Here is a 14,556-nt window from a genome sequence, read left to right as displayed (position 1 = left end):
CTAGAACCTACTGTTGTCATGTTGTTGGATTTGCTATTGATGATGCTTGCAGTAGCCACTGTTGTGGAACATGAATGAGTTAATTGCTGACGCAGGCGGGGAAATTGCTGCAGCATTACGATGTACTACTTATTTATAATTTTATATAAATTATTCAGCTGGTTTGAGTTACTGAGTGGAAATCTATAATACTTTATACTGGGATTGTGGTGAAACTAAGGGGTAAACATGCATTTGGAACCTGGGGTATGTGTTAGTGTTGAGTGGAGAAGGGATTTGGAGTGGAGAAACTGGAACAGGAAACACAGGCTCTCCTTCTGCAGCTTCTCTTGCCATTGGATTCACCCCTCCTGAATATGTTTCTCTTTTGCTGTGGGTTAAACCACAGAGCGTAGGACTTGCCAATCAGAAGGTCGGTGGTTCGAATCCCCGCAACGGGGTGAGCTCCTGTTGCCAACCTAGCAGTTTGAAAGCACGTCAAAGTGCAAGTAGATAAATAGGTACCGCTCCAGCAGGAAGGTAAACGGCGTTTCCGTGCGCTGCTCTGGTTCGCCAGAAGTGGCTTAGTCATGCTGGCCACATGACCTGGAAGCTGTACGCCGGCTCCCTCAGCCAATAAAGCAAGATGAGCGCCGCAACCCAAGTCGGCCATGACTGGACCTAATGGTCAGGGGGCCCTTTACCTTTACCTTACTGTTACGTGTGTACTGTAATATGTAGCTAACCACTTAGTTTCACTAAAGTCAGGGTATCAAGCATTTGCAATTCATAAGTTACATTGAGGCAGCGATGGCCACCAACCTAGATGGCTTTATAAGAGAATTAGACAGATCCCTAGAGAGGGCTACTGATGACAACTAGTCATGATGGCTATGCTATGCCTTCAAGGTTGGAGGCAGTAAAAATTCTGAATACCAGTTGCTTAGATCCTGCTTGCAGGTTTCCCACAGGCATCTTGGTTGGCCATTGTGAATGCAGGATGCTGGACTAGTTAAGCCATTGGTTGGATCCAGCAGGCTCTTCTTGTGTTCTTTAAGGACTACCTGAATATTTTATACTAAATTAGGAAAACAAGCCCTTTGACAGAAACAAAAACCCATTTTGAAAATTCCTGGACCAGAGTGTTTGTTTCTGATTTGTGCAAAAACCAAAAGAAATTCATACAACTTGATGCTCGGCATCCGCCTGTCTTGGGAAACAATGGAAGAGTGTGCCTTTGGGGGTGAAGTCAAGTCATTGGAGAGTTACAGCGCCTGATGGCTGTAGAGATCAATAAGGAAGAGAATGTTTTGTTGCAGCTGGGGCAGATGAAGGCATCCAGTTGTACTGCTGCAGACACACCATGGTGTTTCTTCTTTCTGTGCTCTTCCCAGTGGTCATTCCTGCTCTGGTCACTGCTGTGGATACAGAACCTCACTAGTTCTCTCCAGGCACTGCAGTCGTTTGCAAGGGATTTCCACACAGCAGGGTTGATGTTGCCAGCCTTCATGTCTCATTTGTAGACATCTTTCTAGTGAATAGTTGGTCTTCCAACAGGCCTGGTGCCTGAAGCAGCTCCCCATAGAGCATGTTCTTGTTGTGCTTAGATGTATGGCTGGCAAAGTGATTTAAACTCTAATCTCCCTATGGCAACACCTGTTCACCACAGGGTATTTGTTTAGTAGACTGGAATGTAATGTACATACTAATACACTATTTCCAAACGAACACATGGATCTTCTTTCACAGTTGTAAGACCTTGTTCCAAATATACATCCCCATGAAGAACACACACACACACACACACACACACAAACACACACACCCTTTCGGTTAAATTATTTTCTTGTCTTTTTCCTCCCTTCCCCTATGAAGGATTGTCTCTGAATGTTCAATTTTTAAAAAGTGTGTTTATCTCTTTGTTAGTTTATGCTCATGTTGAAAAAGAAATATAACCTACTTACCTGCCTGGATTGTGGAGTCCATGGGCAAAAATTTCAGGAGGCTGATTGGTGCTGTTAAAGTGTGGGTTGCTCCGAGGTATGGAATAAGGCACATGGCAGAAATCAGTATCTACATCCAGGCGTAACACAGAACCTGTAAAATCACTGAGAAAGTTGGAGGATAACACAATTGATTTTTAAAAGGATTTTTACTGGGCAGCATTCATTTAAATAGTGCGATAAACACAGGAAATTACCCAACAAAAGAGTAATCTCTGTGGGTTTAATGCAGCATACGGACTCTGTACATAGCTCTAGATTGCCTCCACTTGTTAAGTCTCAGTTTGGCCTCTTCAGGAGACAGAAATGACATGCTGCATGCACCTATGATTTTCACTGGACACATTTGCTCAAATGAGTTCCTCCATTCTGGAGGACTGGTACTTGTGTTTAGCTATATCGAGTGGGGAGCAGTATAAACAGAGCAGTATGGATAAAATATATTTTCCTCCATTAAGCATTAATGCTTCTATGGTGGTCTGCATCTTGTTATTCTAATTCATTCACTGAAGTGATCAGCACATGAATTGTATAAATATAGTGAGTGAGGGGTATTGGAACATGTTTTCAATGATGAAGATTATATTACTGATCTGTATTGGACATCTAAATGGTAGAATTATTTTAGAGGGTGTGGTGCTGAAAAAGAAACAATAAATAAGAAAGATTTTATCCACTGGTAATTATTATACCTCAAACCATCCATTTCCTCCATATCATCTATAGTGATCATCCCATCACCAAGGAATGTGTATAAAAACCCATCAGGGCCAAACAGCAGCTGTCCTCCAAGGTGTTTTCTGTGTAGCTCTGCAACTTCTAGAAAACCTCTTGCTGTTCTTGTATCAACCTGATGTGGATTTTTCCTGTAGCACAGAAAAAGGATTGCGGAATTAATCTCAATAATATATTTCAATTAAATTTATGTTTAAAATGTTTCTTCCCTGCCCCAGAATCATCCTTGCATTAGTTCAGAATGGCAGGGACATATGGTTTTTGAAATAAAGCTTTGTCCTAGGTCCTTTTAAACATGGGTGAGGCATGATAGCTTCCACTCAATTGGCCTGGGGGCCAATGATTCCTTAGTGGACTGTGACTGGTCATCAAACACTGTGCGGGGGTTTTTTGGTATTGTTTTGTTGCTTTGCTTGCCATGTGGCAAAGGTTTTGCATCCTGAATGTATCTCAGGTTTTTGTTGCTGATATTAAGAGATAACCAGTGTGGTATAATAGAGAAGGGTTAGGGAAGCTGTGGCACCCCAGATGTTGGATGTTATTGCTGAACACTAGCAACGCTGCCGGTGCCTGATGTGAGTTGGAGTCCAACAACATATGAACAGCCACAGGTTCCTCCTCCATGAGTTAGTCTTAAACTAGGACTGGGGTGACTCAGTCATAAGATGACCATGGACCAGTCACTATTCTCTTAATAGGGTTGCTGTGAGGATAAATTTGGGGAAAATGTGTATGCCACCCCAAGGTCCTTGGGAAAAGGGTGGGACATATGGAAATAAATAAACAGATGTTATTTAGCACAGTTGTAGGTGGTGAGGACATAGATTGATAGTGGATTTTAAGGGATTGTTGGAGAGAGGTACAACTGAACCACTCTCCAAAGGGATCTCATTAAAGAGCATTCTGAGGCATACCAGTAACTAGTCAGTCACATGTAGTATGGCTGCCAACTCAGTTTGAGGCTAACATTCCTCATTCCTTCATGTCCAGGAAAAAAGGAAGTGGGTATGGTCAGTTTAAGCCATATTAAGACTTGAGAAACCACCATCAAGATGATTTTTGTTGCTCAAATGCCACTAATAAGCTAGATCAGAAGAGTAGTAGGTTAGCATAGCATTGTCCTGCATGGAGTCAGACTTTGTTGCAGATTCCTCAGTCAATAGTCAACCTTCTTAATTCCAAAAATAGTGATGTGTCAGATATTTCCAAAAGACTAGAATTTTGTATCAAATACAAAAAATGTGCATTACTAACTGTGTATTTTTTTGAAATTATTTGGGATATACATTTGAATAAAGATTGGTTTGACTGATTATATTTCTATGCCGCTTTTCATTCAGGTAAATATCCCATGGTGGCTTACAAACAATAAATAACAATAACATGATAGAACATAATACAGCATTAATCATTATAGAATAAAGAGGATTTATTGAAGAGAGCAAGGCACTGCACTTTGCTGCTTGCCTGAGCAGCGTTTGATTGAAATCTGTCACGGAGGTTTACTGACAGTATCCAGATGGATCCTATGTAAATGAGTGGCAACCTGTTTAAAAGCAAGGCATGCAAAAGCAGAAAAACTGGGCTTGGGGACTGACAGATTCCCAACATATGACACAACTAAGCCGAAGTACACTGTATATGGGGACTAGCTGCTGAAGCTGTTTACAAAATTCATACCTGGACACGGTGTATTCTACAACCCTAAGAATATGGTCATGTGGCCCAATGGCCCATCGTTCTTGGTTGGTGGTATAGGACACATACAGCTTTCCATTTTTTTTGTAATTGGGATGGAATGCAAGGCTTAAGAGCCCTCTTTCATCTCCACCCTGCAGTCAAATGGGGAAAAAAAAGCAAAACAAAGAATTGTGAAGTTAATTATGTTCTTTATTGTGTTGAAGAGGGACCCCCCCTTAAAAAAAGTTTCGTTCTTTCTTGTGAGTAATCTTTGCCTGCCTCCTTTCTTCTTTTCTTTCTTCCTTTTCTAACTATGGCACAAAAAAGGATTATAAAACATCTCATCCGGTTTGGGGAATGGGGGGGGGGGCGGCGGTTGTTGCTCCTTGAGAGTCGGAAGAGAAGAATTGTTTTGTGAAGCTATTGGTATACAAGCCTCCTCACTCCTTTTCTATGGAGAGATCTTTGGGAAGCCATGAAGACAAGTTTAAGTGCTGCAGAGAATTCTTTCCTGGATTACTAGGTTGCTTGTTATAAGCAGAAGGCAAATTAGGAAAAAGGTCTATAATCAGCAGTCACTTCAAATCCAAGTATCCAAGCCCTGAAACACAGTGCCAACTCCCACTGTCTTGGCAATATGTTTAGAAAACAGTTAAATTGCTTGTGTAATATGTAAACCTTTGTTTTACCCTGGAGGCAACTACATCACTTGTCACAACGATGGTGGTCTGTTCATCATTGCTAGCATACTGTAGGTAATAAGCAGCCTCCATTCTCACTGCATGAAAGCATCATTCTGTACGGGGGTCCATAGCGCAAACGATTTTATTATTTCAAAAAACAAAAATAGAAAATGCCCAAACATCTTTCTTTCATTATTTATGTATGCCACACAGATTAGTACTGTTATATGTTTAGCATCGGTTTCATGTACTGTGACAATACAAATGCCAGCAACAAAATGCAGCAAAAAACACACAAAAAACACAAAAAAACCCCAACCCCAAAAAGGGAGGGGTGGGAGGGAAAGGGAGGGGGATCTTTCAGAGCTCTGAAGTGCAGAATGCAAAAGAGCACCCTCCAAGCATACTAGCATAAATGTATTTTTGTACAGAAAATCTCTAATTAATAAGTATTGATACAAACAGAGATTTAAAAATACACTGAAAGGGGTATGATCAGAAAAGAATTTTCTGAACACAATGAATTTTCACACATAAGTTAAATATGCTATTGTTTATGAGGTGCTTCATAGGCCATCTCACTCTAGTTATTCCTGCAGCATGATATACTTAAGGCTGCAATCCTATACTCTCTTACCAAGGAGTAAGTTCCACTGAAGTCAATGGGGTTTACCTCTGAGTAGGCATGTATAGGCATGCACCATAATGATTGTTATCGGTGAGCTTATTCTTTCCTTTAGTGATCTTGATATATTGTTGCTCATTTTCTTCTTCTTCTTTGCTACTTGTACTTAAAAAATAATTTTGAAATGGAGTTCCTTAATATGACAAATCATCCATGATAAAATATGATGCAATGTACTTCTGTATGTGGAGACTGTGCTTGTATACCAATACATTTATAATAGGACATGAAGACTTTGTATATTAATATTTTTACACTATTCTGTTTCAGGGTGCTTTTTCTTGTTTGCACACAGGACCAGAATGCAAGCTTTCATTCTGGCAAACAAAACTGTACAATCTGCATAACTTGAAATGCATTTTTATGCCCTTTAAAATAAATATGGGTTAACTTATAGATTGCAGGTTGTGAAATTCTATAATGATTTCAAGAAGAAAAGCTACAGCATGAAAACATTGTTTTCATTAATGGCACAATTACATCAGTTCTTTACTCTTGAATTGGAGCTAGACTCTTGCCTCAACTAGACCCATTTAAATCAATGGGCTGAAACATGCCTTATCCTCTGTCAGATTGTGACCTCTGAGGTGAAATTCTGCTATTATTGCTGACTTAGCAATATCAATACATTTCAGAGTTTCTGCAACTTTGGGTTGGATCCAGACTTGGCTATGCATAGAATATCCCCACTGAAATCAATGGGGCTAAAGTTAATAAAGACATAACTTAAATCCCACTGATAGCAGTGGGTCTACTTTAGGCATAACCAACTCCAATCTGTTATATGCAACTGGGTGCAAAAATGGACTTAAATGCAAAGTTAATGCAAAGTTAAGCTCCTTCAACTCCCATTGAAATCAAAGACATGGGTCAAAATCAAGAAAACCCATTAGGAACATGCAGGCCCTCCTTGCAAGTACCAGTGGGTCATGGAACCCCTTGTTTCCCCTTCCTCTTTATGTTAAATTAGAGGCCACCATCAGAGACCATTGTTGGACTTCCACTGGGTTTGGGTTGCTGGTTTGTTTGTTTTTTAGTAATGTGGAGAGCTGCTTTCAGAAAGTCCCCACTGCATTCCCAGTATGGTTCTTTGGACCCCAGCAACAGTTAATTACATTGCATTTCAACAGCCTCATAAGTGCTCATTCAATTAGCAGCATCTAGGATGAAAGGTTTGGTAAACCATCCATCCTCTTTCTAAGTTCATAAACAAAAACAATCTGCAGCTACTGCCAAGTTGCCATGATATGTTGATTTCAGTATCCTTACACAAAGTATAATGGAACACCAGTTATCTGAACTGTGATTATCCTGAACCTAATATCTGAGTTCACTGCCGTGTATTCCATTTGAACTCATATTTGCACATTATGCTTATACAATACATGCATTTCATTCATTCCTTGTGATCTCCAGCCCTGCCAATTTCCCCGAATGGCGTCATGAAGAGCTGCTATAGTCTGAAGATCTAATTTGCATTAAAGTGCATTGATGCCCAGTTTAAACATTGGTTTAATGATGTTATAGCAACATGGGATAATGATGGCTATTTAATAAGCTAGCCACGACTGACCATTTAAGAACCTTTTGACGTTAGCATTTCATAACACTACTGTTTGAAAAAAATAGAAAAAAATACTGCCAATACCCAGGTGAATGTTTGTAGCTTAACTTTTCTATAGTGAAAATAGCCACCTGCTATGAATGCAGTCTGCGTGTTCTCAACAGCCAATGCATAATTCAAATAGCTATGTTGAGAATATTTAAGCTGCAATTGCTTAATCATGTTCCCAACTCAAAATTCAACGTATATTTGCTATGCAATGGATAAGCATCTATTCTATGAATGTGACCTTTTGGGCCCACATCAAGCATGCTTCTTCACAACAAATTCAAGAGGAATTGGTTGTTGACACTCTGCAGCAAAGTTGCTTTTCAAGTGGTTGTGATCAAGTGGAAGAAGCTCAGTGTGCTGAGATTCACCCAGGGAGCCACTGTTTACATAACCGAGTGAGATCATCCGGAGGAGCACTGATAGTTATCACCCATGTTAAAGAATGCCAAATGAACTTAACCAAAAATCGACCACTTAGTGTCGCCAGTCCCATGCTGTGAGACACACTTCCAGCAGAGATTCAGCAGGCAACATCACTTTTGGCATTCAAGTCAACCTTGAAGATAGGCTTATGCAGCTGTTTGAAATTTTCTTGAGTAGCTAGTCATTTTAAGAATTGTTTTCTACTGCTTTTAATTTTTATTTAATGCTTTTAAATTGATGTACACTGCCCTGATATTTTATGAGATGGCAGTATATAAACACTCTTATATAAAATGAATGAATGAATGAAGCTGGAAGTCACTATGGCCCATAAAAAGTTGAAGCTGCCATGTCTTTTGGCACACATTGCTGCAGCATGAAAAATGCAGGTTGAGTTGCAAGTCTGGGATAAGAGCAACCTGGATGGATGCACAATGTACTTTTGTGGATAATGCTTTGTGGGATGCTACTCCAGAGGGTTCCTTGTCCTAATTTGGGGAGAGCGTTTTAGGGGCAAAGGGAGCTGTTGTTAGAAATGGGTGGGGAAAGAACTGAAAAATCTCTGACGCATGCTTGGAAATAGCATACAGAACTTTGCATCCTGGCCATTGTCAAGCCATCATATGGTCATATTTACCACTTATATGGATCCACTCGACCCATATTGTCAATAAACCTATTTGTGGCAGCCTCAACCCTGCCGTGTGGGGCCATCACCCTTGCAGATGACCTCAGTGCCTGGAGACAGACAGACAGGTTGTATATCCATAGTAGTGAGCAGAAGAGAAACAAGCACAGAGAGAAGAAACACCCTGGTGCATCTGCAGCAGCACAACCAAATGCCTTCATCTGCCTTCATCTACTCCACACTACATCTGCCTGCAACACCTGTAAAATTTCCTGCAGCAGAAGTGTCATATCATGTTTTGTACAACCCAAAGTGTTTTTTCTGGGTACCACTGGTCCTAGCGTCAGGCTGTTCTATATATTTCTATGATCCAAGAGCAGGAAAACATGCCACAATGATTGCTCTCTTGTTGTTACACACCCTCATATTTTGATGCAGGCAGGCAGGAAGGAAGGAAGGAAGGAGATACTGAAATGGTTGGGAGATTTTACCAACCAAATATTACTAATGATGAGAATGCTTGGCTGGAGTAAGAAATACGTGGTTTCTGACTCCTTGTTTCCATAAAGATTATTTTATGGTCTGTAGCTAATATAGTGGTCATGCAGCTAAAGGCATTATCTTCGCATCATTAGAATGAAACATAACACTGGAAATCCCTGACTTCATTGCTTGAGGTTTCATTGGTATCTGAGATTTTATATTTCCCATTGTAAATCTAAATAAGAACTTGTGCTGACCTTTATTAGAGCAAACATTAAACAATTTAGTAAGATTACTACTATGAAAGGGAACTTTTAAAAATGTGTTTTGGACCACCAAGAAACAATCATAAATTTAAGGAAATATGAGGTTACGACCATGTGACTTCCCTTGCCGAGTTATGTAACAGATTGTTGTGACTTAAAGGTCATACTTTTTTCTAAAAGACACATTTTAAAGAGATTTATAAAATTTCTATTTATACAATGTTCATATCAACAATTTAAAAGGTATACGTTACTAGAATAACATATAAAGTTCAATTCCTATGACCCCCTTTACAAAATACAGAATACTGGGCCAATAGTAAATTATATAATCTAGAGCTCTATTAAACACATATCTTTTAATGGACAAGCAAATGGTTCATAATGATCAAATTTTAGTTAATGCTGAGGAAATGCCAGTCTGCTTATATGCTAATTTTTAAAACTGAGAATTGATATCTTTACTTCATTTACAGCCTACCCTAAATTTGTTTCCTGCTTGGCAGGGGGTTGGACTCGATGGCCCTTGTGGTCTCTTCCAACTCTATGATTCTATGATTCTAAATGTAAAGTTGAGAGAGGGGAAAAATAGAATAATAACTGAAATTAGTTGCACCAGCCCAGCAAAAGCAATATCCATGGTTTGCCCTTCTGTATATCTATTTCAAACACATGCAGCTATGAAGAAAGGACTTGGAAGTACAACTAGGGCAGAACCACATAGGCTGGATCCATGGGGGTGGGCAGGGGCTTGGGCAAGCTGTCAGAACTCCAACTTGCTGCCTCCCAAGTTGTAATTCAGTAAGAAAACAACAACCCACCAATCCTCAGCCCCTAAATGTCAAGAGACTTCATTCATCTCCAACAGCACATCTTGTTTGTCCTTTGGCTTAGATCACATCCTGCTTTCCATGACAAATCATTTAACTGTATATCAAAATTGAGTTACATGAAAGCTAATGGCAAGAATAACAGAGCTAGTGCTATCAACTGTATGTTTTGTATAAACAATCTTCACAACAAAGATAAGAGGGACAGAATTTTTAAGGCTGCTTCTTCCCTTTATAACAATTTACAATCTAGGAATGAATGAGAGCAAGGGAGAGCGAGCATTAATAAAAGTCAGCCACCATTATGATGTCACTCTCCTAATTTCCTCTGAAATAAACTAGCAGGTACAAATAATATTTATAATAAGTGACATCATCAATGTATCTTTCCATTGCTCAGACCTTGTGTTATATATAGCAGTGTTTCCTGTTTGTTGTAAAGAACACCTTCTGGGTGGAATGGATTCCATTAACAAAAATCTGTCTTATGTTAAGCCATCTTTGTTAAAACATACGTACACACACCAGACCAGGAATGATACAGATACAATGTAGCAATTTATAAAAACTTAATCATGTGTTACAAATTAAGGACTCCATCCTGTGTTAAAGTAATCCATAGCTACATAAAGAAAACAGGGTCCAGATAATATGAATAAAGCTCATTTCCTAGGAAATTCATCATCTCTAAACAAAAAAATTCCCATACACAATGCTTGATCACAATTATGGGACTAACTACAAAATACTGATGTAACCAAGCTTATCAGAGGTATGCTGTGGCGTACAATTTTTAAAATTATTTTTTTAGAATCTGATAGAGAAGAAGTCATGATTGTTTTTTTGAGAAAAGTCAAAGAGCCTGATTTTTGCAGAACTGTTGAATCTGTACTGAAAAATCAGTATGCAACATTTATGATGTCCATTCATAAACATCTGTTTCCAGAAAATCTTGGTCATTTCAAGTAACATTGTAAGATGATGCCCAGTTCCCCAGGGAATGTCCATTCATGTGATTTCATTCAGAGTTTAATGCCAGTGTAAGGTGAATGCTGGCAATTCAATGTGAACAAAACTAATATAATCTGTGGGAATCCATGATGTCTGCCCAGAAGAAAATGAGTGTCTGGACAGGCTCTCAAAAGTTTCATTAGTATGATTAAAATATACATGTGAATGAGAAATTTGCTTGTGGTTCATGTTTTTTTTTTTTTTATCTGAGGCAGAATGCAACCCCAGTTTATATCAGCACCAACATTTGCCTGGGTGCTTCTGAATGTGATGACTAGGAAGCCTTCTTCAATTTCAGCTACAAAGAAGATCCAGAGACAGCTAATTCTCTTTACTAATAATGCCAGTGCTTTTTTCCTCTTTTTTCTAAAAAAATGTTTAGAGGTCATTTTGACTCAAGAAAACCACCATTTTATAGTTCAAATTGGGGAATATAAATACAGTAAATGGACAAAAGTACAAAGATTCACAAAATGTTTAGGAGTATGTGTACCCCCGTGAACCCCCAGAAAAAAGCACTGAACAATGCCCAGGAGAAAAAGTACATTGCCTTCCCAAGGGACAAGAGTGACAAGAGCTAGCGTATATCCAGGCTATCTGTATCTGGGAGAAGATATGGCACTTGGAGACAGTCACCACATCACCCTAAATAAATGTTGACTTAGTATGATCTGCTCTCCCCAACTGAACAGAACAGACCTAGTGAGGATTAGACCACAGAGGAGGTCAGAGGAGGTGGGTGTGGCAGTAGTTTGGAGTGGACATTGAGAGCAGAAGACCAATAAGCTGGGACAAACATCAAAGGTATGGTGGCCAGAGATGGGTCCTTAAGGACACTGGACAGATCCATTCTTCAAGTCAGAGATGGCCAGTTCCCATTCAGATATTTTGGCTATTACAGAGGGCTCGTGTGGTGAAGTAGTTATACTGCCTGACTTAGCTTGGGAAGACCCTGGTTCAAATCTCTTCTTGTTCCCAGTGTTTACAATGCTTGAGGCTGGTTAGCATCACTTAGCTTAACCTAGGCTTGTTGTGAGGATAAATTTGGGGGGCAGGAATCATGTCCTATACTGGAAGCCCTCTTGGAAGTGGGCAGGATTAACAAGAACAGCAATTTTGCTTGACCACAAGGGAAACATGTTACAAAGTACTAAACTTGAAAAATAACTTAATTTTAATAAAGGGGAAAGGAAGGGGAATAACAGTTTCCATAAATACAAACAACAATAGCTACTTTTTAAAATAGTAGGTAATATATATATAAACAACTAACTTAATTGTAACCAGGGGACCATGTCTGAAGCTGCCTAAGCATTCATTAAAAAGCAATATAATAACCTCCTCTGTTTATAACTGCAGAAATACTCCATCACATTTCTTATGTTCTTAAAACTGATAAACCAAGGCGGGGGGGGGGGCGGACTAAACTTTCTCCAAAGAATGACGAGTGGAAAGAAAATTAGTGCAGTTCCACAGATATATGACAAAAGGTTTACACAGTGCTCTAATTGGCAGGTTCTATAATAGTACTCTTGAGAGTCCCATGGACTGCAAGAAGATCAAACCTCTCCATTCTTAAGGAAATCAGCCCTGAGTGCTCACTGGAAGGACAGATCCTGAAGCTGAGACGCCAATACTTTGGCCACCTCATGAGAAGAGAAGACTCCCTGGAAAACACCCTGATGTTGGGAAAGATGGAGGGCACAAGGAGAAGGGGACAACAGAGAACGAGATGGTTGGATAGTGTTCTCGAAGCTACCAGCATGAGTTTGACTAAACTGCGGGAGGCAGCGGAAGACAGGAGTGCCTGGCGTGCTCTGGTCCATGGGGTCACGAAGAGTCGGACACGACTAAACGACTAAACAACAACATAATAGTACTCACATTTCCACTGGTGCAAGAGATTACACAAGCATAGGAATATCCTTTGAGATTCATTTAATTTGTTTCACACAGTGGGAAGCACTGCATCTATGAGTGGAACATACTTTCCACATGCAGAAGGGCACCTTTAGATATAACAGCACATGCAGATTATAGAAAATCGAATGTATGCCATAATGATTAAAGCAGATTATAGAAAATCGAATGTATGCCATAATGATTAAAGCAAATGATTTATTTATGTTATTTATTAAATTTCCATACTGCCATTCATTTGAGGGTCACAGGGCAGTCTACAATATAAAAACACAAAAATACATAACACAGTAACAAACAAAAGCAATAACGTCTCCCATATATTGTTTCATGTTTTTATTTATTATATTAAACCATTCCATTGGCCAGAAAAAACAAAGGTTTTCTTCAGTCCCTTATGATTTATCTACATGCTGTCCTGATCTTCATTAAGTCATATGTATATGGGCATAATGAATGGTTATATGGCTGAAATCTGATAACAGTTGGGAAGTCTTCACTAGGGATGAGGGAGAAATCCACTCCAGTAAACTCAAGCATGGATTCCTTGCCTTGTGAGGCTTGGTCTCCTTCAAACAAGCACCAGTGTTTTTTACTGTTGTTTTTTTTCTTAAAGAGGTCAGTGAACTTTATAACACCATTAATTAAATAAGGTCAGTTGTAACATTTGTTACATTTCATGTTAACTTCTCTGGGCGTCTGTCGCATTGGCACTTTGGTAAATCCAGTAAATGAAATAATAAAAGAACAGCATTGTCTGATGCCTGAAGCAAACTGTATGACCGCTCAAAACTATTACATACTCAGAATAAGAGAAAATTAGACATAAAAATTAACCAAATGTTCATTTGATGGACTGTGTTGATGGACTGCATCCAACCATAGTGAAGATTTCTTGAGGATTTCAGTATTACTGCTACTACTGCTATTATTACTATTAATACTGCTACTATTTGGCTTAGCCCTATGGCTAAGCCCATTGATAGTTCTCACTTTCTTGTTGTTTAGTCGTTTAGTTGTGTCCAACTCTTCGTGACCCCATGAACCAGAGCATGCCAGGCACTCCTGTCTTCCACTGCCTCCCGCAGTTTGGTCAAACTCATTGTCAGGGAACTGACATCAGAGGAAAGGGAGTTGGTAGGGCTCCCAGAGACTGGGAGAGAGTCAGCAGCCAAAGCAGGGACCAGCAGGGGGAGCGAGGGGTCTCTGGAGGAGGATCTCAGTAATGCTGAGAGAGACGCAGCAGCCCAGGCAGGAAACAGCAGGGGAGAGAAAGGGGTGAGAGACACGTCCAGCGAAAATAGCGGGGAGGTGTCAGAAGCAACTGTAGGGAGACCCATACTTCGCCGGAAGCTGCCACGTCGTGAGTCCAGGAGACGCGTTTCCGTTAAGGAGCTTCTTTGCTGGAAACGCTTCCGCAGGCAGCCACTGTCAGACTCTACTAGTGACTAGAGCAGACATGTCTGAGGAGCTCTGTCACACACAGAGGTTTGTGGAGCCGCACAAACTCTGAGGGGGCACAATTTTAAGCACAAGCAGCTAATCATCCCCTGACAGCAGTCTGACAGTCTCTGTACGCTGCCTGTGCAGGAGAAAGCATCATGAGCAACCCAGC

At 39.9% G+C, this 14,556-nt stretch overlaps 1 protein-coding gene across 2 annotated transcripts in view; it reads right to left on the bottom strand.

The window, feature by feature from the left end:
• The window catches only part of HHIP (hedgehog interacting protein), a 79,700-nt gene that overhangs the window by 20,598 nt on the left and 44,546 nt on the right, over positions 1–14,556 (bottom strand). For both annotated transcript variants that reach the window (XM_082237642.1, XM_082237643.1), the window contains exons 5-7: positions 4,398–4,549; positions 2,675–2,848; positions 1,944–2,087 (exon numbers count right to left, since the gene is read on the bottom strand). In XM_082237642.1, coding sequence (XP_082093768.1) covers positions 1,944–2,087; positions 2,675–2,848; positions 4,398–4,549 — 470 coding nt within the window. The remainder of the gene's footprint in view (positions 1–1,943; positions 2,088–2,674; positions 2,849–4,397; positions 4,550–14,556) is intronic.

Source organism: Podarcis vaucheri (assembly GCF_965113315.1).
Source record: "Podarcis vaucheri genome assembly, chromosome: 9".
Lineage (NCBI taxonomy): Eukaryota > Metazoa > Chordata > Lepidosauria > Squamata > Lacertidae > Podarcis > Podarcis vaucheri.
Note: the sequence above shows the minus strand (reverse complement) of the source record. Positions and strands in the feature narration are given on the sequence as shown.